The sequence below is a fragment of the Zingiber officinale genome, chromosome 8B, assembly GCF_018446385.1.
Source record: "Zingiber officinale cultivar Zhangliang chromosome 8B, Zo_v1.1, whole genome shotgun sequence".
NCBI classification, from domain to species: domain Eukaryota; kingdom Viridiplantae; phylum Streptophyta; class Magnoliopsida; order Zingiberales; family Zingiberaceae; genus Zingiber; species Zingiber officinale.
Window position 1 is genome coordinate 52636089 of NC_056001.1, and position 24044 is coordinate 52660132.

The 24044-nt window shown below is 41.8% G+C and overlaps 1 protein-coding gene across 1 annotated transcript; it reads left to right on the plus strand.

Annotated features, from left to right (window-relative positions):
* The first annotated feature begins 8720 nt into the window (after positions 1-8720).
* LOC122013822 (probable CCR4-associated factor 1 homolog 11) lies at positions 8721-9611 on the plus strand. Its single transcript, XM_042570046.1, has 2 exons — positions 8721-9073; positions 9200-9611. Exons 1-2 carry the CDS (start codon positions 8721-8723, stop codon positions 9609-9611), a joined length of 765 nt encoding a protein of 254 aa, XP_042425980.1.
* The last annotated feature ends 14433 nt before the right edge of the window (positions 9612-24044 follow it).

Below are 24044 nucleotides of genomic sequence, written 5' to 3' on the forward strand. Positions count from 1 at the left end.
CCACCCGGTCGGTTGTGCCTTCTTATCATAGGGTTCCATATAGCTATGGAACCAATCCTAGGTCTAGCGGTCAAGTCAAGGATACAAGAAAAGTTATCCCTAGGAGTATCTTTGTAATGACAAAAGTGACTAAGACTTCTAAAAAGTCTAACAAAGTCACTAAGAAGGTCACAAGGGAAGCTATCCCTAGAGTTGACCTAGAGAAGGTGGCCAAGGCTTCTAAGAAGACTAACAAGGTCACTAGGAAAGTATCTAGGGAAGTTATCTCTAGTGAGTACCTAGAACATCCAAAGAGAACCAATAGGTTTTGGGTTCCTACACTACAAGAAATTTTGGATTTAACCACATCTAATAGACAACAGTTTTTCAAGAAATTGTTGTTTTTTTCCATTTAACAACATTTTTATTGAAAACTGTTGTTGTTCACCATAATGCTTTTTAAATAACAACAGTTTTTTAAAAAAACTGTTGTCTAATGTGTGTCAAAGACAACAGTTTTAAAAAACTATTGTCTTTTAGTGTTGCTTATGTGATAATATACAATAGTTTTATTAAACTGTTGTCTATTGAATGTTGTTGAATCATAAAAACACAACAGTTTTTTTAACTTCATGAAAAAAAAAACCTAAAACCCACTTCTCCGTGACTCTTCAACGAACAAAAACCTATCTCTGACTCCTCCTTCGCGACTCCTCCGCGAAAGACGCTCCTCGTCGCTCTTGCTGCTTTGCCTTTAAAGTGTTAGCGCATCGACTTTTCGGCGCTTCCTTGGGAGGTAGAATTTTCTGAAAATTTTTAGAAATTTTTTAGAATATAAACTGAGTCGGTATGACATGTTTAAGAGGGTAAATCGATTAAGCTTAGAGAAAGCCTATTTCGAGTACCAATAAAGTGGGAGTTTATTTATTTAATAACCTACATATATAAATCTAAAGAATCTCATTTTTTCCCCCATTCCTCTTCTTCTCCTGTCGATCTCACCGTCACCGCGATCTCCTCTTCATTACTGACCTCCGACGCAGCCGCCGCTGTCCTCACATTCTCGAAGCCACAGCCATCGCCAGCCGTCGAGGGTGCTGCCGGTTACTCCCAATCACTGCCGCCCTTTCCCCACTCCCGTGCCCTAGTTTCCTATTGCAGTCGCACACCGCCATCGCAGATCACACTGGCACCACTCGACTACCGCCGCCTCCTCGCACTAGGGCATCGCCATCTGTTCACGGTGTCGAGCCCAGCCTGGCAATGTCGCCGCATTCCTCTCCAAGCCAACGCCGAGTTCCTCTCCTGATCTTGCCAACGTCGAGCTCCTCTCTTTCGATCCAGCTGTTGTCTGTGGGAGAGCAAGCTTCACCTCTCCCTAGCTGATCGATCCATGGCCAGCCCCCGCCGATTTTTCTCCCAGAGCCGTCGCCGCCGCCAGAAGGTAGATTGTTACGATCGCCGCCATCTAAGAGCTCCCACCTCCCTGCACCAGCCAGTGGGGACGCCACCTAAGACCGAGCGATCAAAAGTCAACCCCTGGCCACGGTGCCACTGCTAGTGACCTTTGGACGTCATCGCATTGTCAAAGAAGAAGAGTTAGGTAATGAATTTCCTTACTCTTATACTATTGACCTATTCTCTCAGATTTGGAGATGTAATCTATGTGTGATTGATTATGTTAATTAGAGTCAGATGGTAAGGATATGTTGATTAACTTTCAAGTATTGAATAGGTTGGGTGGAGCTAATTAGAGTTTTCTAATTAGATTAAGATTAGGTTTTGTTGGGTCTCTAAATCATTTTATGCATTTTTAACTTACTTTTGGACAGCGAGTTAGTTCTTTTGATGGAATTATACATCTGTGATGCTTAATTTGGGATTGTAGCCTACTTTTTGACCAAAGAAGTCTAGATCAATGATAGATTGTTCACCTTACAGGTTAGGAAAACTTTACAATTGCGACTTCTTGTTATTTTTCTATCTCCATCCTTTTTATGATTTTCTTCCTATTGATTGTGAGGTTCATGTTCTCTGCGAGATTATTTATAATGGTGCAGTTTTTTTTCAAAAAAATATTCTACTGATGACATGACCATATATATGAGTGAAAGGTAAGTATTTGTTTGGTTTAGCGGCGAAAATATTACACCGCTAATGAACAGTTTTCTTGTTGTGTTGTTTGGTTATTCATTGAATTTTACCTCTGCATGCATGATATTATCTCGTTCTTTGAATGTATAAACATAAAGATAAAATTTTTGGGTTATTTTTTAGTTCACAAACAGAAGCTCATCATTTGTTGAAATTCCCCTTTCTACTGTCATCATTTTTAAAATCATAATTCCCAGACCTTTGGATTGCCTAACTATGCTACTGTGGTTTATGAAATAGACAACTCTTATTTGGAAGCTTACACTCAAATTGACAACAAGTTAAAGTATGTACTTGTATGTTTTACACTACCAATCCCATTGCTTGTGTTTGCATATCACTTGACAATCATTAACACGTGTCTCTATTCATCTAGTTCTAAGGATAAATAATTAGTTTTTTTGTTCTTGTACCATATAAGAGTTTTGTGTTTTTTCTTTCCCATTTACATTGAGTTTTTGAAAATCAAACTTAGCTTGTAGTGATAGTATCAAAAATCATATCAGTATACTTTATCTAAGTGATTGTTTGAACAGTTTTATAGCATGCATCTTGACAATTAATATAATTTTGAAGATCACTATCAAGGAAGAATGTTCAAAGGAAAGTAAAGGCCAAGGAGAAGAAACCATATACTCCATTCCCTCCTCAACCATAACACTAATCTAAAATGTACAATAAGAAAACCAAAAGATAAAACACATCCTCGCGATCTGCAGGGGACTAGCGACTGGAACTCCTTCGGACAACCTCAACCTGAAAATAATAAATAACCACGGGGTGAGTCAACTCCTCAGCGGGATATACATAGTAAGAAAATAACAACTAGCACTAATCATGCGTACAGTCTCCTGATATAAGAATGACAAATGCAACTAAAATAAACAGGAGAAATTGTACTAACCAGGACCTGGTGTATGGATAATCATCCGAGAGGAATAGGATTCCTGTATGCATGTCAAACAAATGCATCCATCCAATATGCAGCAAACACAAACAATAAATGCATCAGTGCGTATGATGCCAATGACATGTCCTGGTCACCCCTACTCTCCAGTCAGCCGTCTCACACACGATGGTGAGACCGAGTGAGTAGGGCTGTGACTACCGTGCACTCTGCCATATTCACTGCTCCTGATGAGTGACCGAGTGGATGGGATGCGGTCGGAGTATACCTATTCTTCTATCCCAAATTATAAGTGGGGGAGCTCAATGCTCTCATCTCCCTGAGCAAGTCCAGAGGAGAGATCCCTGTCCTGCTACAACGCTGCATCACACTACCCATGAGTGGACCAACGGAGCCCTTGAAAGAGCAACTTTCTGCAACACACCCTGCCTGGTAAGAACCACTAACCCATGAGTGGTCATGTGTGCATATCCATGTAACTGGCGATGTGCTCAACAATAATAGAGCCGACTATCGCACAGCATGCAATCATGCGAGATGGTGCATGACACTAAGCATGGAAAATCCTGAACCTACCCATCTCTACATAATGTGTATCAGAGGACAATGAATCAACTCAAAGGTACACAGATTAGATAAGGTATAAAAACCTAGGTCCTGAACATAATAAAGCCTGGTTATGTCACTATCCTTATAAGCATGTATAATTAGGTAGGTACTAACATGAAGTGCATAACATGTAAACAAAACAAACATGTAACAGATATCGGGTAGTGACCAACCGATGTAGATAAAAAATATAATAATTACTATTTGTTAAAAACATTACTATTCATATCAAATGACAAATCTAAAACGATAAGTCAAAGTACCCTCCTCCAATAGAAAGGATCATATCCAGTCCAAATCCGACGTCGAGATACTCGTCTCGCGTCAAAGTCCCGTGTCACCAATATATGTACATTTTTATTTAGCTGCAATTCAAATGAATAGCTAAATAAAAGCCTTAAGAACAGTTTTATGGAAAAACCCTAATTATTCCAAATTTCCATTTTAGGTGTAACTACAGCAAGGATAAAATTCCTCCTCTAGTCAAATCCAAATAGTTATCCCTTCTAAAACTCACCAAGATATAAGAATTCCTCGGTTAGTCAATGTCGGACGTACACGCTGTGATACTGCTGTCCAACATGGTAAAATGCCTGAAAATTAGCAATTCATCACTGCATTACCTATTTTAGAGGCTAGGGTTAACGCTTACCTCAGATTTGGCAGCTAAGAAGGTTTTTCCCTTGCTGTCGAAATCGAAGGAAATCTCTACCTTCAAAAAATAATCTCAAGTCAACACCACACAGATGCTTAATGCCAAGTTGGGTTTCGACTTTTTCTTCAGAAGATATGGGAAAATCTAGGATTACTTTTAGGTTTAGCTAATGATTTAAGGATACTTAGAAAGTCAATCTAGGTATATTTTTATTTATCTTAATTGACATGCTTTGTTTTCCCATCACATGCCATGACATCATTTTTAGCATTCATGCTTATTATGAATAAAAAACAAAAATACAATGTCATGTCATACATACATCATGTAGTTATAGCAAATATTCTTTTAAAAAATCATTTATTTTGATGTATGCCATAACACATCATGCATTATTTTTAATTCCTTGCAATTAAGGACAAATGACATTTACTAACAAGTAACATCATAGGTGGATGTTCATAATCCAAAATACCTAGATAGATATGAATAATCTCTAGTTTAAAGCAAAACCAAACTTTACATCTAACAAAGAACTATAAGGTGACTTGTATGTGTTTTAGTGTACATTAGATACAAATAAGATGTTAGAATAAATGATGAACAAAACTCAAGATGTTGATTTGGTGAATCTAGTTGAGTTTTGGTTTCATCAAAACATATAATTATGTGTTTTTCAATCATTGGGAAAGCTAATGTACAAATCATGTGCATTGAGACTAAAGAACATGGTTGGATATTGGTTTTGAAATTCATTTTAAAATGCTTTTGGAAAACCTTGATGAAGGCTATCTTTTGATAGTAATCATCATTGAAAAGTTAGACACAAACTAGAAGAAAACACTAAAGTTTTTACAAGTTTTCGAGTTTGTGTCAATCTTTGAAAATAGGAAGTATTTCCTTATAAAACTATTTTTCCTTGATAGTGTATACCCTAACCTGGGACAAGGATACAAGTTTTAGTCTTTGCAATGATAATCAGCTACATGCTAGTCCCTTGTATGCAGGTGGAGTCGTAAGCGTGTCAGGGTCTAGTTAGTCGAACTTGAGCCTCCTTTGACTAGACTTTAAGGGAGGTTTGTGATACAGTGCATAAAGGTGGGGTCCGATATGGCTAGGTAGTCAATAGTCAAGGGGACGTGGTAGTTAATAGTTAAGGGGACGTGACAGTCAATAGTTAAGGGGACGTGACAGTCAAAAGTCAAGAGGACGTGATTGTCAAAAGTCTAGGGGGCATGGTAGTTAACAGTTAGGAGAAAGAGGGAGTTAAACCGCCCTACGTCACTAGTCACATAATTCTTGGTCGGTCGTCATTAGGCCAGACCCTCAGATCTGAGACATAAGACTAGGTTTGGACTAGCCCTAGGCCTACCCCTGACTGATCAGATCTTTCCAGTTCGAGCTATCTAGACAGACCTGATACGTTCACTAAGACAACTCTCGGTCGACCTTTCAGCGACCTTTCAGTGATCAGATCTTTCCAGACTCTCACCCCAGCGCGAGTTATAAGTGAGCATGCTCTCACAACCAACGACCTCTCGGTCGGCATTCCAAACTCTTGCCCCAGCGCAAATTATACGTGAGCATGCTCTCACGACCAACGACCTCTTGGCCAACGTTCCAGACTCTCACCCCAGCGCGAGTTATAAGTGAGCATGCTCTCACAACCAACAGCTTCTCGGCCGACATTCCTGACTCTCACCCAAGCGCGAGTTATAAGTGAGCATGCTCCCACGACCAACAGCCTCTCAGTCGGCATTCCAGACTCTCACCATAGCACGAGTTATAAGTGAGTATGCTTTCACGACCAACGCCCTCCTGGCAGGTGTTCCAAACTCTCGTCTCAGTGCAAGTTATAAGTGAGCATGCTCTCATGACCAACGACCTACCGGTCGGCTTTCCACACTCTTGCCACAGCGCAAGTTATAAGTGAGCATGCTCTCACGACCAAAGACCTCTCCGTCGGCATTACATACTCTCGACCCAACGTGAGTTATAAGTGAGCATATTCTCACGACCAACGACTTCTCGGTCGGCTTTCCAGACTCTCTCCTCAGCGCGAGTTATACGTAAACATGCTCTTACGACCAACGACCTCTCGGTCAGCTTTCCAGACTCTCACCTTAGCGCAAGTTATAGGTGAGCATGCTCTCATGACTAATGGCCTCTCAGTCGATATTCTAGACTCTCGTCTCAGCGCAAGTTATAAGCGAGCATGCTTTCACGACCAATGACCTTTGGGTCGGCGTTCTAGACTCTCACTCCAGTGCGAGTTATAAGTGAGCATGCTCTCACGACCAACGACCTCTCAGTCATCTTTCTAGACTCTTGCCCTAGCACGAGTTATAAGTGAGCATGCTCTCACGACCAACGACCTCTCGGTCGGCGTTCCAGACTCTCTCCCCAACACAAGTTATAAACGAGCATGCTCTCGCGACTAACGACCTCTCGGTCAGACTACTGACTCCCACCCCGACACAAGGTATGAGCCAGCACTGCTATTGCAAACACTTGTCGACAACCTGAGCATTTGAATCGCCTTCATCTGTTCCAACATCGTTGGGCCAATGGCAATATTCTGACTCGCCACCTTCACTGGACCGATAGCAACATTGGGATAAGGATACAGGTTTCAGTCTTTGCAAAGATAATTAGCTACAAGCCAGTCCCTTGTATGTAGGTGGAGTCGTAAACGTACCAGGGTCTAGTCAGTCGAACTTGAGCCTCCTTCGACTAGACTTGGAGGGGAGGCTTGTGATACGGTGCATAAAGGTGGGGCTCGATGAGGCCAGATAGTCAATAGTCAAGGGGACGTGACAGTTAAAAGTGAAGGGGACGTAATACTAAGTTTGGGCTAGTCAATAGTCAAGGGGACGTGGTAGTCAAAAGTCTAGGGGACATGGTAGTTAACAGTTAGGAGAAAGAGGGAGTTAAACCGCCCTATGTCACTAGTCACATAATTCCTGGACGGTCGCCGTTAGGCCATACCCTCAGATCTGAGACATAAGACTAGGTTTGGACTAGCCCTAGGCCTACCGCTGACTGATCAGATCTTTCCAGTTCGGGCTATCTAGACAGACCTGATACGTTCACTAAGACAACTCTCGGTCGGTCTTTCAGCGATCAATTCATGAAAGATGGGTCCCTCGCCATAGTTTCAAATAAAATCCGGGCGGGTCGTCACTGCTCATCCTCCTCATCAAGACTAAATCCGGGTGGTACATTTGAATGATCATCTCGAGCTATCCATAGCTAAACCCAAGGGGGGACGGAAAGCGCTAAGCGACAACAATGTCAGGAAATCGTAACCTCCTGTCAGAGAATAATTGTCGTATGTTAGGGAATTATTCATGATCTGCTATCACCTGCGAATGGAACCTTCCTTTCACTAATAGGAGGCCACCGTACATCCTCTCTCACCCGACATGCCTTGACACCTGACATTCTCTGACAACGGGCAAACTATGAAGGTATGAAGCGTCATATAAAAAAGGAGGTCCTCTTCCTTAGCCAAGTACTCACACATACGCAATCATCTTGAACAGATCTTTTTCCAACGTACATTGTTCTTTTGGGGGAAAAAAAGACCTGACTTTAGCGTCGGAGGGCCTGCGCCGGAGATTTCTTCCTTGGTTTTTGATCTCTAACGCTTCGGGTGATTGTATGAGTGTGCGCAGAGTTCAGGTACTACCAATTCTCATACTAAGATCAGAAAGTTCCACGTGGGGGGTTTATTTTCCAGACGTGCATACATCTGGTGCATCAAATTCACCTCTTCATCAATGCTAATATCATCTTCAATGGTATCCATCTTACTCAGATTCTAAACAGGATAAGATACTAATTTAGAATAGCAAATAAAATTTATCCATATTTGAAAGGCTAAAAAGATGTAACAGGAGCTCAAATCAAAATAATTCTTTAATAAAAAAACGTACTTTCTTATTTATTTATCAATTACAAATTTACATTTAATTATTATTTTTTAAACTACATTTTAAACGTTAGATATTTACTTTTCAGCTCCATGATTATTTAATTTCAAAGCTTTTTAATATCCGTTTTTTTTATCGTATTATAAAAAGTTTTTTTTGTAAAATAGTTTATTCACCTCACAATTGCAGTAGATTTGGCGCCAGATTAATACTTAAAGTCCTGATTAAGCTCGTTTAGCATCATTAATTAATTACATATATATATATATCCTAATAATTCGCTTCGCAGTAACTAATTCTGTTTAGTGTGTTTATTATCTGGCGATTTTCTCTCTTTGATTGCCTGCTCTATTTAAACTCCCCCTCCCTTTCCATTTTAATTTCCACTGCAACTCGATCGATCGAAATCTAACATCTCCTCGATATATCTCCAGCTTCCACTACTTTCGTATTTCTAATATCATCAAACACACTCATCATCATGGCTGTCGCAGTCGTCAACAATAACGATATGCTAATTTCCTCTTCCGCCGCCAGCGCCAGCGCCCGCAGAGTCGAGGTTCGCTCCGTGTGGGCTCATAACCTCGACGAGGAGTTCGCCCTTATCCGCTCCGCCGTCCCCTTCCACCCCTTCGTCGCATTGGACACCGAGTATCCTGGCGTCGTCGTCGCTTCCAAAAATCCCTACTGCACCCTCACCCTCCCCCAGCGCTACGAATTGATCCGCGCCAACGTCGAGGCTCTCCGCATCGTCCAGGTCGGTCTCACCCTCTCCGACGCCGCCGGCAACCTCCCATGTGCCATCTACAGCGACGGCACTTGTGTGAGTTACGTGTGAGAATTTAATTTCCGCGACTTCGACATCAGCCGCGACCGTTACGCCCCTTCCTCCGTCGAGCTGCTCAAGGCTAATGGCATCGACTTCCAAAAGAATCAAATATTGGGCATTGACTCTTGCAGATTCGCCCAGAACTTGGCCACCTCCGGCTTGCTTTCCTTTGGCCATTTTTCTCCCGTCTCCTGGGTTACCTTCCAAGGCGCCTATGATTTCGCCTTCCTAGTCAAGATGCTGACATGCGACTGCAAATTACCAAAGACCGTTCGTGAGTTCTTGCACCTCGTTCACTTCTTTTTCGGCAAAAGGGTGTTCGATGTGAAGCACCTTTGCAAGCATTGTCCTGGGCTTTACGGAGGATTGGAGCGGGTGGCCTCTACCGTCCGAGTTGAGCGAGCAGTGGGCTCTCGACATCAGTCCGGCTCCGATAGCTTATTAACATGGCAGCTGTTCTACCAAATCGCCTCTCGTGTGAATCCACAACTCATCCATCGTCCAGAACACATGGGAACACTCTTTGACCTCCAACTGCAATAGTATGTATACTAATTAATCCAGCTAGCGGTGGCTTTTGGGTTCTGCATTAGAGTTCATGGTTTATCACAGTTGATAGTGGTTCGATCAGCATTAGCTTAATTTGTCCATAAGATTAATTGTCCATTGCTTCATCTTATCTTTTTGTGTTTAAGTACAGATTACATGTTGTCGCATCGTCAGACAAATTGTCAATATTAAGTCTTTGGATCATGAGTAATACTAGTTGTTTTGCTCATCCCCTTGTGTGTTTTGGATCATATATATACTCTGCTTAAATTCTGAACGATACTCAAATACATGCTACACTGCATGATTAATCTTTTGGAAGGCTATTAATGTGAATAGAAATGGCGCGCTAGAGATGACATTGAATGATGCTTTCATTTAAAAATTGATGCGGAATATATGGTTAGGATCTTATTAATTATTAGGTATTTTTGAAAAATTGCAATCAAGAGCTCAGAATATTTGGCTTTATTTGTTGAAGAATATAAATGCTAAAAATTTGTTTTCTTTGATAACGGTAAATTATCATGTGGAGCCTTATTTCATCTGTTTTTTTTTCACTCTTCATAACGTTATATATTAACTTTTTTTGTCTGGACGAATCATTTATTTACTACATGAATTCTAATTTGAAAAGAGGTTTGATTTGGTTATTATTTACTTGTATGGAACCATTTTCTTGATTTTTTATAAAACTAATTGATCGTATATATTTACATCATACTATAAGATTATGAAGGAAATTTAACTTAACAATTACAATAAATGATTTTTTTTCCTTTTATTGATAGTTATAGCAGCCTCTAGGGGTTTATAATAACTATTTTAGTGAAATATAGTATTAGTGTTACATAGGCGAGCGGTTATTTGCTCACCTACTGGGACAAGGGAAGGATGACCCATGAGAAGACATGGAAGGGGTGACATACTCATACATGGGATAGAAATTAGAAAGAAACGCGTAGGCAGGATTAATTCTATTAGAAATGAAGAGTTCCATTAATTAACCATAGCTTACAAGATGGATCTATTCTATTAGAAACGTAGGCCAGAAACGTCCTGATGAAGACCATCTTGACTTTTGTGGCTGACCAGAAGCCCCAGAAGGACCCTGACCTGGCCGACTGCGACCACTCAGCTATTGTCCAGTCGCCTGTGCCTGCTAGATCTGCCCTGATGTCTGACTCGTCTACTTCCTTTTCTTGTCCGGATACGCTCTCTGGTGAGTTGACTCTATCATCAGGACTCTGTCCAGTGTCTCTAGGTAAGTTGAGTTCCCAAAGTCGGCAAGCTTTACTTGCAGATGTCCATCCAGTCCCTGAATAAACTACTGCATACGGGAACTGTCCTTAGCAACCAGTTCTAGACAAAATATAGCCAACTGATTAAACTCAGCCTTGTACTCTGTCACCGATCAGTTGTTCTGTCGTAGACTCAGAAAATCCTGACGGCGAGTCATCTGATAGGCTCGTGGAAAGTAACGACTCTCAAAAACCTCTCTGAATCTGGCCCAAGTTATGTTCTACTCGCCTATGACGGAACATTGCGTAACCCACCAGGTGTCAGCCTCGTCTTGTAAATGGAAAGCAGCCAGCTCCGCTTCCTCCCACTCTGAACAAGCCATGTAAAAGAAGGTCCGCTCCATGGTCTCTAACCAGGACTGGGCCACACTCGGATCAGTCTCTCCTCGGAAGAGTGTGAATCGACTCTTCATCAACCCTTCCAATGTTGGGATCCGAGCTCGTGCCGCGACAATATCTGTGAGGTGGGTAGGGACGGCTGCTTGAACTGGCAGAACCACTAGAGCTGGTGCTACAGGTAGTACTGCTGGATAGACCGGGGGAGGTACTCTCGGTGCTGCTGCATAAGATGGGGCATATACCGCTGGTGGCACTGTAGGGTCGGCATAGGTGGCCTCGGCTGGAGGTACGGTAGAAGGTGGTGGTATCAGAAATGGAGCAATTGGTACCGCTGGTGCTATTGCTGGGTACACTGTAGGTACTAGGGGCACAGGTGCCGCTGGTACCGGGTACACAATAGGTCCAGGTGGCGGCGGTGCCTGGTACGCCGTAGGCTCAACCGGAGCAGGTGCTGGGTATGCCATTTGTATCCCTAGTGGTACCGTAAATACGGTAGGGGTGGGTACTGCAGGTGCAGCCGAGGTAGGCACCTCTAAAGGAGTCATCGGGGTCTGAGAGCCCGACGCGCGCGCAGTATCCTGAGTCTGACCCTGACTGACAGGCTCAACCCCAGTAGGCATCTCTGGCGAGTCTGTTGCCAGAGATTCCAAAGTCCTCTTACGTGGCCTCCAACACCATGTCTCGTAACTACTCGTGTAGATCTCCTCATATCTGTTAAGTTATAACACAAATATCACTACAAGTATAAAAATTATAAAATTATCTTCATACCTATTTTCCGTCTGGAGATGTTCCGTCGCTGTCCAGTCCCCATTTTACCTCAAAGTTCTGGATGAGAAAATTGACGAAAATCGTATAAATTCGAAAATAAATACCCAAGTTTACTGGCAACTTGGGCTAACCCAAAAATCTAAAACACTAAAAGTAGGTATCGTAACCCGCTATGATACCAATAAATTGGTATAAGATTAATCTCAAAAATCCGTAACATGAAAAATAAACAAGTATCACCAACCTGACTCTGATATCAATTAAATTGGTGTCAGATTATTTTGAAAATCCAACACACAAAAACATGACTCGCAAAATCAACAATACGAAAACCAAGCATCAGAAAACCTGTGCTCTGATACCAGATAAATTGTCACACCCCGAGGGAGTCCCTGCCATAAGAAATTTCGGCAGCATCTCCCCTGTACGAATGACATAGTAAAATTAAACAAATGCAACGAAAAGAAAACCAAGGTAAAAATCCTACTCAGCTACATCCATAAAGCTCAAAACTGATATCCTACTCCACTACACCCATAAAACACAAATCACAACGAATTCACCTCTTCTGCCATCCAGGCAAGCATGTAGCAAAAACACATCCAAAAAAAACTCATCGACAATAAAGATAACATAATATCCAAATGTCAAAACTAGAACAAGTCTAAAAAGTACAATAAGAAAACCGAAAGATAAAACACATCCTCGCGATCTGCAGGGGACTAGCGACTGGAACTCTTTCGGACAGCCTCAACCTGAAAATAGTAAATAACCACGGGGTGAGTCAACTCCTCAGCGGGATATACATAGTAAGAAAATAACAACTAGCACTAATCATACGTACAGTCTCCTGATATAAGAATGACAAATGCAACTAAAATAAACAGGAGAAAACTGTACTAATCAGGACCTGGTGTATGGATAATCATCCGAGGGGAATAGGAATCCTATATGCATGTCAAACAAATGCATCCATCCAATATGCAGCAGACAAGTGCAGCAAACACAAGCAATAAATGCATCAGTGCGTATGATGCCAATGACATGTCCTGGTCACCCCTACTCTCCAGTCAGTCGTCTCACACACGATCGTGAGACCGAGTGGGTAGGGCTGTGACTACCGTGCACTCTGCCATCACTGCTCCTGATGAGTGACCGAGTGGACGGGATGTTGTCGGAGTACACCAATCCTCCTACCCCAAATCATAAGTGGGGGAGCTCAATGCTCTCATCTCCCTGAGCAAGTCCAGAGGAGAGATCCCTGTCATGCTACAACGCTGCATCACACTACCCATAAGTGGACCAACGGAGCCCTTGACAGAGCAACCTACAGCAACACACCCTGCCTAATAAGAACCACTAACCCATGACTGGTCGTGTGTGTAGATTCAAGTAACTGGTGATGTGCTCAACAATAATAGAGTCGACTATCACACAGCATGCAATCATGCGAGATGATGCATGACACTAAGCATTGAAAATCCTGAACCTACCCATCTCTACATAATGTGTACCAGAGGACAATGAATCAAATCAAAGGTACATAGATTAGATAAGGTATAAAAACCTAGGTCCTGAACATAATAAAGTCTGGTTATGTCACTATCCTTATAAGCATGTATAATTAGGTAGGTACTAACATGAAGTGCATAACAAGTAAACAAAACAAACATGTAATAGATATCGGGGAGAAGGGGAGTTCGGTGTAGAGGAAGGCTAGGGCACGGGATCAGGAGAAGAGAGGAAATAGAACTCCTCGGCCACGGCTTAAATCGCGGGGGAAAGAAACCGTCGTCGGTTAGGGCACGACATCGCAGGGATCGGGAGGAAGAAGGGAAATGACGGGGGAAGTGGAAAAAAAAATAAAAAAAAAAGAAAAGGAATTAAAGAAAATCAACATTTCCTCGCTAAAACGGGGTAGCCTAAATAGGCTTTCCCGCGACCCAATATTATCCCCGTAACCGAAGCCATACGGTGTTCGAAAAAATTCCAGAAAAATTTCTAAAAATTTCCTTATCATTATTCTCCATTTTTCGGTGTTTTACATCCAGACTCTTATCTTAGTGCGAGTTATAAGTGAGCATACTCTCACGACCAACAACCACCCGGTCGATTGTGCCTTCTTATCATAGGTTTCCATATAGCTATGGAATCAATCCTAGGTCTAACGGTCAAGTCAATGATACAAGAGAAGTTATCCCTAGGAGTATCTTTGCAATGACAAAAGTGACTAAGACTTCTAAGAAGTCTAACAAAGTCACTAAGAAGGTCACAAGGGAAGCTATCCCTAGAGTTGACCTAGAGAAGGTGACCAAGGCTTCTAAGAAGCCTAACAAGGTCACTAGGAAGGTATCTAGGGAAGTTATTCCTAGTGAGTACCTAGAACATTCAAAGAGAACCAATAGGTTTTGGATTCCTACGAGTATTTTCTCTACCCCTTAGATGAGTTAGAGAGTGTCAACTCAAATTGGAAGGATAATTAATCCAACCTTGATGAAGTTGACACTCGGAGAGTATTTTTAAGGTTTTTATTGACCTTTAAAAATGAAATAGATTATGTGTTTACTCTTTGGAAGAGTAAAATGTGCCAAGCTTTGAGGAATTAAATTTAATTTTGATTGGCACAAACAAGAAGAGCAAAAAAATGGCAAGTTAGGATTTTGACATTTTCTTAAGGATTTAAGGGCAAGTTAGGCCTTAATTTTAAATGATTACTCTTTAAAAGAGTAAAATGTGCCAAAAACTTGAGAAATTGGAATTCAATTTAAATTGGCACAATTGGAAAAAGCGTAAGAAATACCAAGTTGGGACTTGAGTATTTTCTAAGGAAGTTAAAGGTCAATGAAAGCCTTAATTTAATGTGTTTACTCTTTGTAAGAGTAAAATGTGCCAAAAATTCAAAAAATATGCTTAATTTGAAATTGGCACAATTAATCAAGTACAAAAGAAATGCCAAGTTGAGTTTTTGACATTTTCTTAAGAAGATATGGGCAAATCTAGGATTACTTTTAGGTTTAACTAATGATTTTAGGATACTTAGAAACACAATCTAGGTATATTTTTATTTATGTTAATTGACATGCTTTGTTTTCCCATCACATGCCATGACATCATTTTTAGCATTCATGCTTATTATGAATAAAAAAATAAAAATACAATGTCACGTCATACATACATCATGTAGTTATAGCAAATATTCTTTTAAAATATCATTTATTTTGATGTATGCCATAACACATCATGCATTATTTTAAATTCCTTGCAATTAAGGACAAATGACATTTACTAACAAGTAACATCATAGATGGATGTTCATAATCCAAAATACCTAGATAGATATGAATAATCTCTAGTTTAAAGCAAAACCAAACTTTACATCTAACAAAGAACTATAAGGTGACTTGTATGTGTTTTAGTGTACATTAGATACAAATAAGATGTTAGAATAAATGATGAACAAAACTCAAGATGTTGATTTGGTGAATCTAGTTGAGTTTTGGTTTCATCAAAACATATAATTATGTGTTTTTCAATCATTGGGAAAGCTAATGTACAAATCATGTGCATTGAGACTAAAGAACATGGTTGGATATTGGTTTTGAAATTCATTTTAAATGCTTTTGGAAAACCTTGATGAAGGCTATCTTTTGATAGTAATCATAATTGAAGAGTTAGACACAAACTAGAAGAAAACACTAAAGTTTTTACAAGTTTTCAAGTTTGTGTCAATCTTTGAAAATAGGAAGTATTTCCTTATAAAACTGTTTTTCCTTGATAGTGTATACCCTAACCTGGGACAAGGATACAAGTTTTAGTCTTTGCAATGATAATCAGCTACATGCTAGTCCCTTGTATGCAGGTGGAGTCGTAAGCGTGTCAGGGTCTAGTTAGTCGAACTTGAGCCTCCTTTGACTAGACTTGAAGGGAGGTTTGTGATACAGTGCATAAAGGTGGGGCCCGATATGGCTAGGTAGTCAATAGTCAAGGGGACGTGGTAGTTAATAGTTAAGGAGACGTGACAGTCAATAGTTAAGGGGACGTGGCAGTCAAAAGTCAAGAGGACGTGATTGTCAAAAGTCTAGGGGGCATGGTAGTTAACAGTTAGGAGAAAGAGGGAGTTAAACCGCCCTACGTCACTAGTCACATAATTCCTGGTCGGTCGTCATTAGGCCAGACCCTCAGATCTGAGACATAAGACTAGGTTTGGACTAGCCCTAGGCCTACCCCTGACTGATCAAATCTTTCCAGTTCGAGCTATCTAGACAGACCTGATACGTTCACTAAGACAACTCTCGGTCGACCTTTCAGCGACCTTTCAGCGATCAGATCTTTCCAGACTCTCACCCCAGCGCGAGTTATAAGTGAGCATGCTCTCACAACCAACGACCTCTCGGTCGGCATTCCAAACTCTTGCCCCAGCGCAAATTATACGTGAGCATGCTCTCACGACCAACGACCTCTTTGCCAACGTTCCAGACTCTCACCCCAGCGCGAGTTATAAGTGAGCATGCTCTCACAACCAACAGCTTCTCGGCCGACATTCCTGACTCTCACCCAAGCGCGAGTTATAAGTGAGCATGCTCCCACGACCAACAGCCTCTCAGTCGGCATTCCAGACTCTCACCTTAGTGTTGGTGCAACATCCCTCAGGTCAAGGTTGACCTGGTTGACCAAGCTGAGTCTTGGTTTGAGTTTAGATGTTTGACAATAAGATGTTAATTGAAGAAGAGTCAAGTAGGTCAAGGTTGACCGAATACTTGACTGGGAAGTCCTAACTGGGATGTTAGGCAGAAGGAAAATCCTGGTGAGTGAAGCCAGGTGAAAGACCTAGTGAGTGAAGCTAGGTAGATGGAAAACCCTAGTGAGTGAAGCTAGGTGAAAGTCCTGGTGAGTGAAGCCAGGCAAGGAAAAATCTAGATGGATCAAGGATGATCGGACATCTGGTGTTGGGAAGTCCAAGTAGGTCAAATGATTGACTGGATACTCGGCACGAGGAAATACAGATAGGTCAAAGGGATTGACCAGACATCTGAATAGGAAAGTCCAAGTAGGTCAAGGGAGTGACCAGATACTTGGCATGACGAGAAAAGTCCAAGTGGGTCAAAGGAATTGACCGGACACTTGGTGGGAAGTCCTGGCAGGTCAAGGGAGTGACCAGATGCTAGGCATGATGTACCAACAGGTCAAGAATGACCGGATGTTGGTTTGGGAGTCTTGGAACTTGGTTTGGGCAAAAACCAAGTGCTGGATCGATCAGGGGATCGATCCAGGAGCTGGATCGATCAGTGGATCGATCCAGGCTTTTCCCTGCGAACAGAAAGCCTCTGGATCGATCCGTGGATCGATCCAGATGTCCCAATCGATTAGTGGATCGATTGGGACGCGGCTGCTTCGCGTGATAAGCGCTGGATCGATGGCATTTTTCCCAGAGTACAGAGGCGCTCTGGATCGATCCGTGGATCGATCCAAAGCCTCCCCGATCGATTGGGAACATTTGAATCGATCGGGTTCCGACCGTTGGCGTCGATTTAAGCTGCAGGCATGCGATGGCTGCGGCATCTCTTCACCGATTCACTTCAGATCTCTCGCCAACTTCTCCACAGCGCTCTCAAAGATCAGATCGCCAGTTCTTGAAGGATCTTGGAAGATTTCCAAGTCAAGAGGCGGATCAAAGACAAGAAGAGAAGCTAGGGTTAGGGTTTTCTGTACTCATTGTAAGCTTTGCGCTTGTGTTTTGTTTCCCTTTCCTTTCTTCTTGTACTGAGAGTCTTGTAGGGCTTCTCCGCCTTTGGTAGTTACCATAAAGGAGTGTTATTCATAGTGGAGGGTGTGTGCGTGGTGTGGATCCTTGGATTAGTCACCTCCTTTGGAGGTGGATACCAAGTAAAATCCTAGTGTCAGCGTTGAGTGTTTTGTTTCTGTATTTTCATCAACGACAAGCAACGTCGAGGAACGAGCGAGCGACGAGCTATTCACCCCCCCTCTAGCTACTTTTGGTCCTAACAAGTGGTATCAGAGCGAGGCCGCTCTTCACCGGAATCATCGCCGGAAGGGTCAAACATAACAAGAAAAGCTAGAGGGTGAAGAAGTTGGAGCAAATTCTTCAAGTTCAAGACTTTATCAAGCTCAACTTCAAGATGCAATTCCAAGATGGACTTGGATTTGACACAAGGGTGGCTCCACCATACACTTCTACGAGTTTCGATTCTTGGAAATCAAGAATCGAAAATTTTCTTATGATGGAGATAGAGCAATGGTTTGCTCTAATGGAAGGCTTCAAGGCTCCAAGAAATTCAAAGGGCAAAGTTCTCAAGAGGAGCAAGTGGAGCCAAGAGCAAGTCCAAAGGTGCGAGGCTAATGACAAAGTGACCAAGCTTTTGGTCAATTTATTGCCAAGCACCATCCTTTGCAAAATTGGAGAGTTTGAAGATGCAAAGGAGCTATGGAGCAAATTGGCCAAGCTTCATGAAGAGATCCCCTCCACTGTACAAGATCATGAAGAATCCAGAGAGGGTGATTCTTTGGAGCAAGACCAAGAGGAGGACTCCGAGGTTGAGAGATGCTCAACCTCCGAAGAAGAGGAAATCCAAGAAGCTTCATCCTCAAGGGAATGCAACGAAGGGAACAAAGAGGGAGCATACTCCGTGTTTCATGTTCAAGATGATGAAGCCTCCACCTCTAGGATTGAGGGGGAGCAATCCTTGGTGACGCCGGATCAAGAAGAAGGAGAAGCCTCTACATCCGGGTCAAGTGTAGAAGAAGAAGATGGTGCCACCTCCGAAATTCAAGAAATAGAAAATGGAGGAGCAAGTGCCATCCCTACACAAGAAGATATAAATGTTTCAATTAAAAATAAAAATCATATAATATGTTTTGAGTGTAGGGAAAGTGGGCACTACAAGAGCAAGTGTCCCAACTTGGCCAAGAAGAAGGGTCAAGTGACGCAAAAGGGCAAGGAGAAGCCCGAGGAGACCATTCCCGGAACAAAGAAGAGCAAGGAGCATATCATATGCTTCTCTTGCAATCAAAAGGGGCATTACCGGAGTCAATGCCTCAAGGGGAAGAAGATGGTCAAGGCTCAAGAAGGCATTAGTCAAGGGGGAGCCTCCAAGGTAAAGAAGAAGGTAACATTTATTGAGCCTACTCCTTTACATTATGGTAAAAAGCATGATAGTTCTAATTTTTATCATTTTAATGCGATTTACCATAAGAATAGGAAGCATGAGGGCTTTAAGGAAAAGCATGTGGCCCTACATGCTAAAACTACTACACTTAAGGCTAGAAGTGTAGTTAAAAGTCTAGGCAAGAACACTAAGGATAATAGATACAAGCCTAGAAACAAAAATGCTCATGAACTTAATGGAAAACCAAAAACTAAGGACTTAGTGATGGAAAATCAAGTCTTGAGGTCAAGACTTGATAAAATGGAAAAGACCCTAAAAAGGATGGAAAATATCCTATTAGGGCAAAATGAGCATAACCTAGGTTTAGGGGTACAAAAGCCATCAAATGGCCATAGAGGTTTGGGATACAAACCAAAGGCTAAGAAGGATGTGCCCTCTTACCATAGAGTTCCATATAGTTATGGAACAAACCCTAGGTCTAGTGGTTAAGCCAAAAATACTAGGGAAGTCATCCCTAAGAGTATTTTTGCAATAAATGTGACTAAGGCTTCTAAGAAGTCTAAGAAAGTCACAAACAAGGTCACAAGGGAGGCTATCCCTAGAGTTGACCTAGAAAGTGTGACCAAGGCCTCCAAGAAGCCAAACAAGGTCACTAGGAAGGTATCTAGGGAAGTTATCCCTAGTGAATACCTAGAGCATCCAAGGAGCACCAATAGGTGTTGGGTTCCTAGGAGCATCTTCTCTACCTCATAGATGGGTTAGAGAGTGTCAACTCCGATTAGAAGGGTAGTTAACCCAACTTTGAGGAAATTGACACTCAAGGAGCATTTTCAAGGTTTTTGTTAACCTTTGAAAATGAAATGGAATTATTATTTACTCCTTGAAAGAGTAAATTGTGCCTAATGGTGGAAAAATTGATTTTAATCTTAAATGGCACATATTGGGAAATTCATAAGAACTACCAAGTTGGGATTTTGGTATGTTCTTAGTAAATTTAAGGCAATCCGGGCCTTAATTTAAAAGTGCTACTCTTGTGGAAAAATGAAATATGCCAACATTTGAGGATATGCTTACTTTTGACTGGCATAAATTAATCAAGGGAATTAGAAATGCCAATTTAAGCTTTGGCATTTTCTTAAAGCACTTTAGGGCAAATCTAGGTTTAAGTTGTAAGTTTAGCTAAGGTTTTAAGGATACTTAGATAGTTAATCTAGGTATATTTTATTTATGCTAAATCTTGCCATGATTGTTTGCCCATCATATGTCATAACATCATGTCTATTTTTGCATTCATGTTTTGTTATGAAAAATCTAAAAATACCATGTCATGACATTCATACATCATGTAGTTATAGGAATCTTTCTTTTGAAAGTTATTTTATTTTGATGTATGCCATAACATTATCATGCATTAGTTTATTTCCTTGTAATTAAGGACTAATGGCGTTTAACAACACTTATTAATAAGTGACATCCTAGGTGGATGTCTAATATTTTTAAAATGCCTAGATAGACATGCATGATCCCTAGATTAGGGCAAAACCAAAATCTCACATCTCACAAGGACTATAAGGTGACTTGTACGTGTTTTAGTGTACATTAGATACAAGTGAGATGTTAGGAAGATGAACAAAACTCAAGATGTTGATTTAGTGCATTCTTTTGAGTTTTAGGTTCATCAAAACACATAGTTATGTGTTTTCCCATCATTGGGAAAGCTAATGTACAAGTCATGTGCATTATGCCCAAGGAACATGATGGGATATTGGTTTTGAAAATGTTTTGAAAATGTTTTTGGAAAACTTTGGTGAAGGCTATCTTTTGATAGTAATCACCATTGAATAGTTAGACACAAACTTGAAGAAAACGCTAAAGTTTTTGCAAGTTTTCAAGTTTGTGTCAATCTTTGAAAATATAAAGTATTTTCATAGAAAGCTATTTTTCCATGATTAAGTATGCCCTAAATAATGTCTACACGAAATTTCATGATTTTTGGATTTTTGTAGAATTTTCTAGGGGTTTCTGAAGTTGACTGAAATGGAATTTCAGCAACTATCAGAACTCCGATCGATCCATGGATCGATTGGAGTTCCTGAATCGATCCATGGATCGATTCAGAAGGTAAATCTCGCGAGCAGAAGCTCGCTGGATCGATCAGTCGATCGATCCACACATCCTGAATCGATCAGTGGATCGATTCAAATAGGTTGAATCGATTGGAACCCAACTCCAATCGATCCAGGATGCTGATTTTGGCTGGGAAGGTCTGATTTCAGCACTCTAAACCTAATTGAGTCTAGGTAACCATTCCAAACCCCTAAAAATATATTTGTATACATAAAACGGGTGTTTTCGTGTGGAAAACAAGGATGGATTGGTTAAGGAAGGCTAAGTTGAAGTTTAGGTTGAGGTTTGTTTCAAATTTTGAATATTTGAACCTCAAAACTTCTAAATTTGGGTTTCCTAAAGGTTTAGGGATTCCAAGTCATTGTTGGTGCAATGACAGAAGTTACCACCATGTCTTTAGGGGGAGGGACTCTTTAAAGGCATGAAAATTATTTTTCATGAACCTTGGAAGGTGGTTAACCTTCTTTAAAGAAAATGCTCATGGATGAGCTTTTGAACTTAAAATGAGGAGTGGATATCCTCATTATTTCAAAGTGGGAACTCAAGAGGTTAGAAAATGCTCAAGGTTGGGTATTTGTCTATATTGAGGAAGAAGTTAAGGATAAATGAAGGGTATGAGACCTTCATTATCGTGTTGATCACGACGAGTAATGTTGTGAACAACGATGAGCAACTCTTCAGGGGGAGAGTCGTTAACAAATGGATTTGTTGATGTGTACCCAAAATTGGGGCATGGGTTGATGTGTGCCCAAAGATGGGTTGATGTGTGCTAATAGGGGGAGAATGAAAGGACGTGTGAAAGGGAGTAAGTTAGGCTTTCATTATCTAAGAGGGAGTTTTCCCTCTTAGGGGGAGAATGAAAAGCTTAACTTATGCTTTCATTACCTAGTGGCATGAAGAATGAGGCTATGGGATTAGCCTAACTTACATGTGGCATTGTAAGTGTTATTGTGGTATTGTCAAACATCAAAAAGGGGGAGATTGTTGGTGCAACATCCCTCAGGTCAAGGTTGACCTGGTTGACCAAGCTGAGTCTTGGTTTGGGTTTAGATGTTTGATAATAAGATGTTAATTGAAGAAGAGTCAAGTAGGTCAAGGTTGACCGAATACTTGACTGGGAAGTCCTAACTGGGATGTTAGGCAGAAGGAAAATCCTGGTGAGTGAAGCCAGGTGAAAGACCTAGTGAGTGAAGCTAGGCAGATGGAAAACCCTAGTGAGTGAAGCTAGGTGAAAGTCCTGGTGAGTGAAGCCAGGCAAGGGAAAATCCAGATGGATCAAGGATGATCGGACATCTGGTGTTGGGAAGTCCAAGTAGGTCAAAGGATTGACTGGATACTTGGCACGAGAAAATACAGATAGGTCAAAGGGATTGACCAGACATCTGAATAGGAAAGTCCAAGTAGGTCAAGGGAGTGACCAGATACTTGGCATGACGAGAAAAGTCCAAGTGGGTCAAAGGAATTGACCGGACACTTGGTGGGAAGTCCTGGCAGGTCAAGGGAGTGACCAGATGCTAGGCATGATGTACCAACAGGTCAAGAATGACCGGATGTTGGTTTGGGAGTCTTGGAACTTGGTTTGGGCAAAAACCAAGTGCTGGATCGATCAGGGGATCGATCCAGGAGCTGGATCGATCAGTGGATCGATCCAGGCTTTTCCCTGCGAACAGAAAGCCTCTGGATCGATCCGTGGATTGATCCAGATGTCCCAATCGATCAGTGGATCGATTGGGACGCGGCTGCTTCGCGTGATAAGCGCTGGATCGATCCGTGGATCGATCCAGGCATTTTTCCTAGAGCACAGAGGCGCTCTGGATCGATCCGTGGATCGATCCAAAGCCTCCCCGATCGATTGGGAACATTTGAATCGATCGGGTTCCGACCGTTGGCGTCGATTTAAGCTGCAGGCATGCGATGGCTGCGGCATCTCTTCACCGATTCACTTCAGATCTCTCGCCAACTTCTCCACAGCGCTCTCAAAGATCAGATCGCCAGTTCTTGAAGGATCTTGGAAGATTTCCAAGTCAAGAGGCGGATCAAAGACAAGAAGAGAAGCTAGGGTTAGGGTTTTCTGTACTCATTGTAAGCTTTGCGCTTGTGTTTTGTTTCCCTTTCCTTTCTTCTTGTACTGAGAGTCTTGTAGGGCTTCTCCGCCTTTGGTAGTTACCATAAAGGAGTGTTATTCATAGTGGAGGGTGTGTGCGTGGTGTGGATCCTTGGATTAGTCACCTCCTTTGGAGGTGGATACCAAGTAAAATCCTAGTGTCAGCGTTGAGTGTTTTGTTTCTGTATTTTCCGCTGCATATTCTTGAAGAAACAATCAACGACAAGCAACGTCGAGGAACGAGCGAGCGACGAGCTATTCACCCCCCCTCTAGCTACTTTTGGTCCTAACACTTAGCACGAGTTATAAGTGAGTATGCTTTCACGACCAACGCCCTCCTGGCAGGTGTTCCAAACTCTCGTTTCAGTGCAAGTTATAAGTGAGCATGCTCTCATGACCAACGACCTACCGGTCGGCTTTCCACACTCTTGCCACAGCGCAAGTTATAAGTGAGCATGCTCTCACGACCAAAGACCTCTCCGTCGGCATTACATACTCTCGACCCAACGTGAGTTATAAGTGAGCATATTCTCACGACCAACGACTTCTCGGTCGGCTTTCCAGACTCTCTCCTCAGCGCGAGTTATACGTAAACATGCTCTTACGACCAACGACCTCTCGGTCAGCTTTCCAGACTCTCACCTTAGCGCAAGTTATAGGT

Bases quoted from the DNA above. Each gene is read 5' to 3' on its own strand.
- LOC122013822 (XM_042570046.1), top strand. From the start codon at position 8,721: ATGGCTGTCGCAGTCGTCAACAATAACGATATGCTAATTTCCTCTTCC. The intron at 9,074-9,199 runs GTGAGAATTTAA...TGACTCTTGCAG, and splicing joins GGCACTTGTGTGAGTTACGT to ATTCGCCCAGAACTTGGCCA.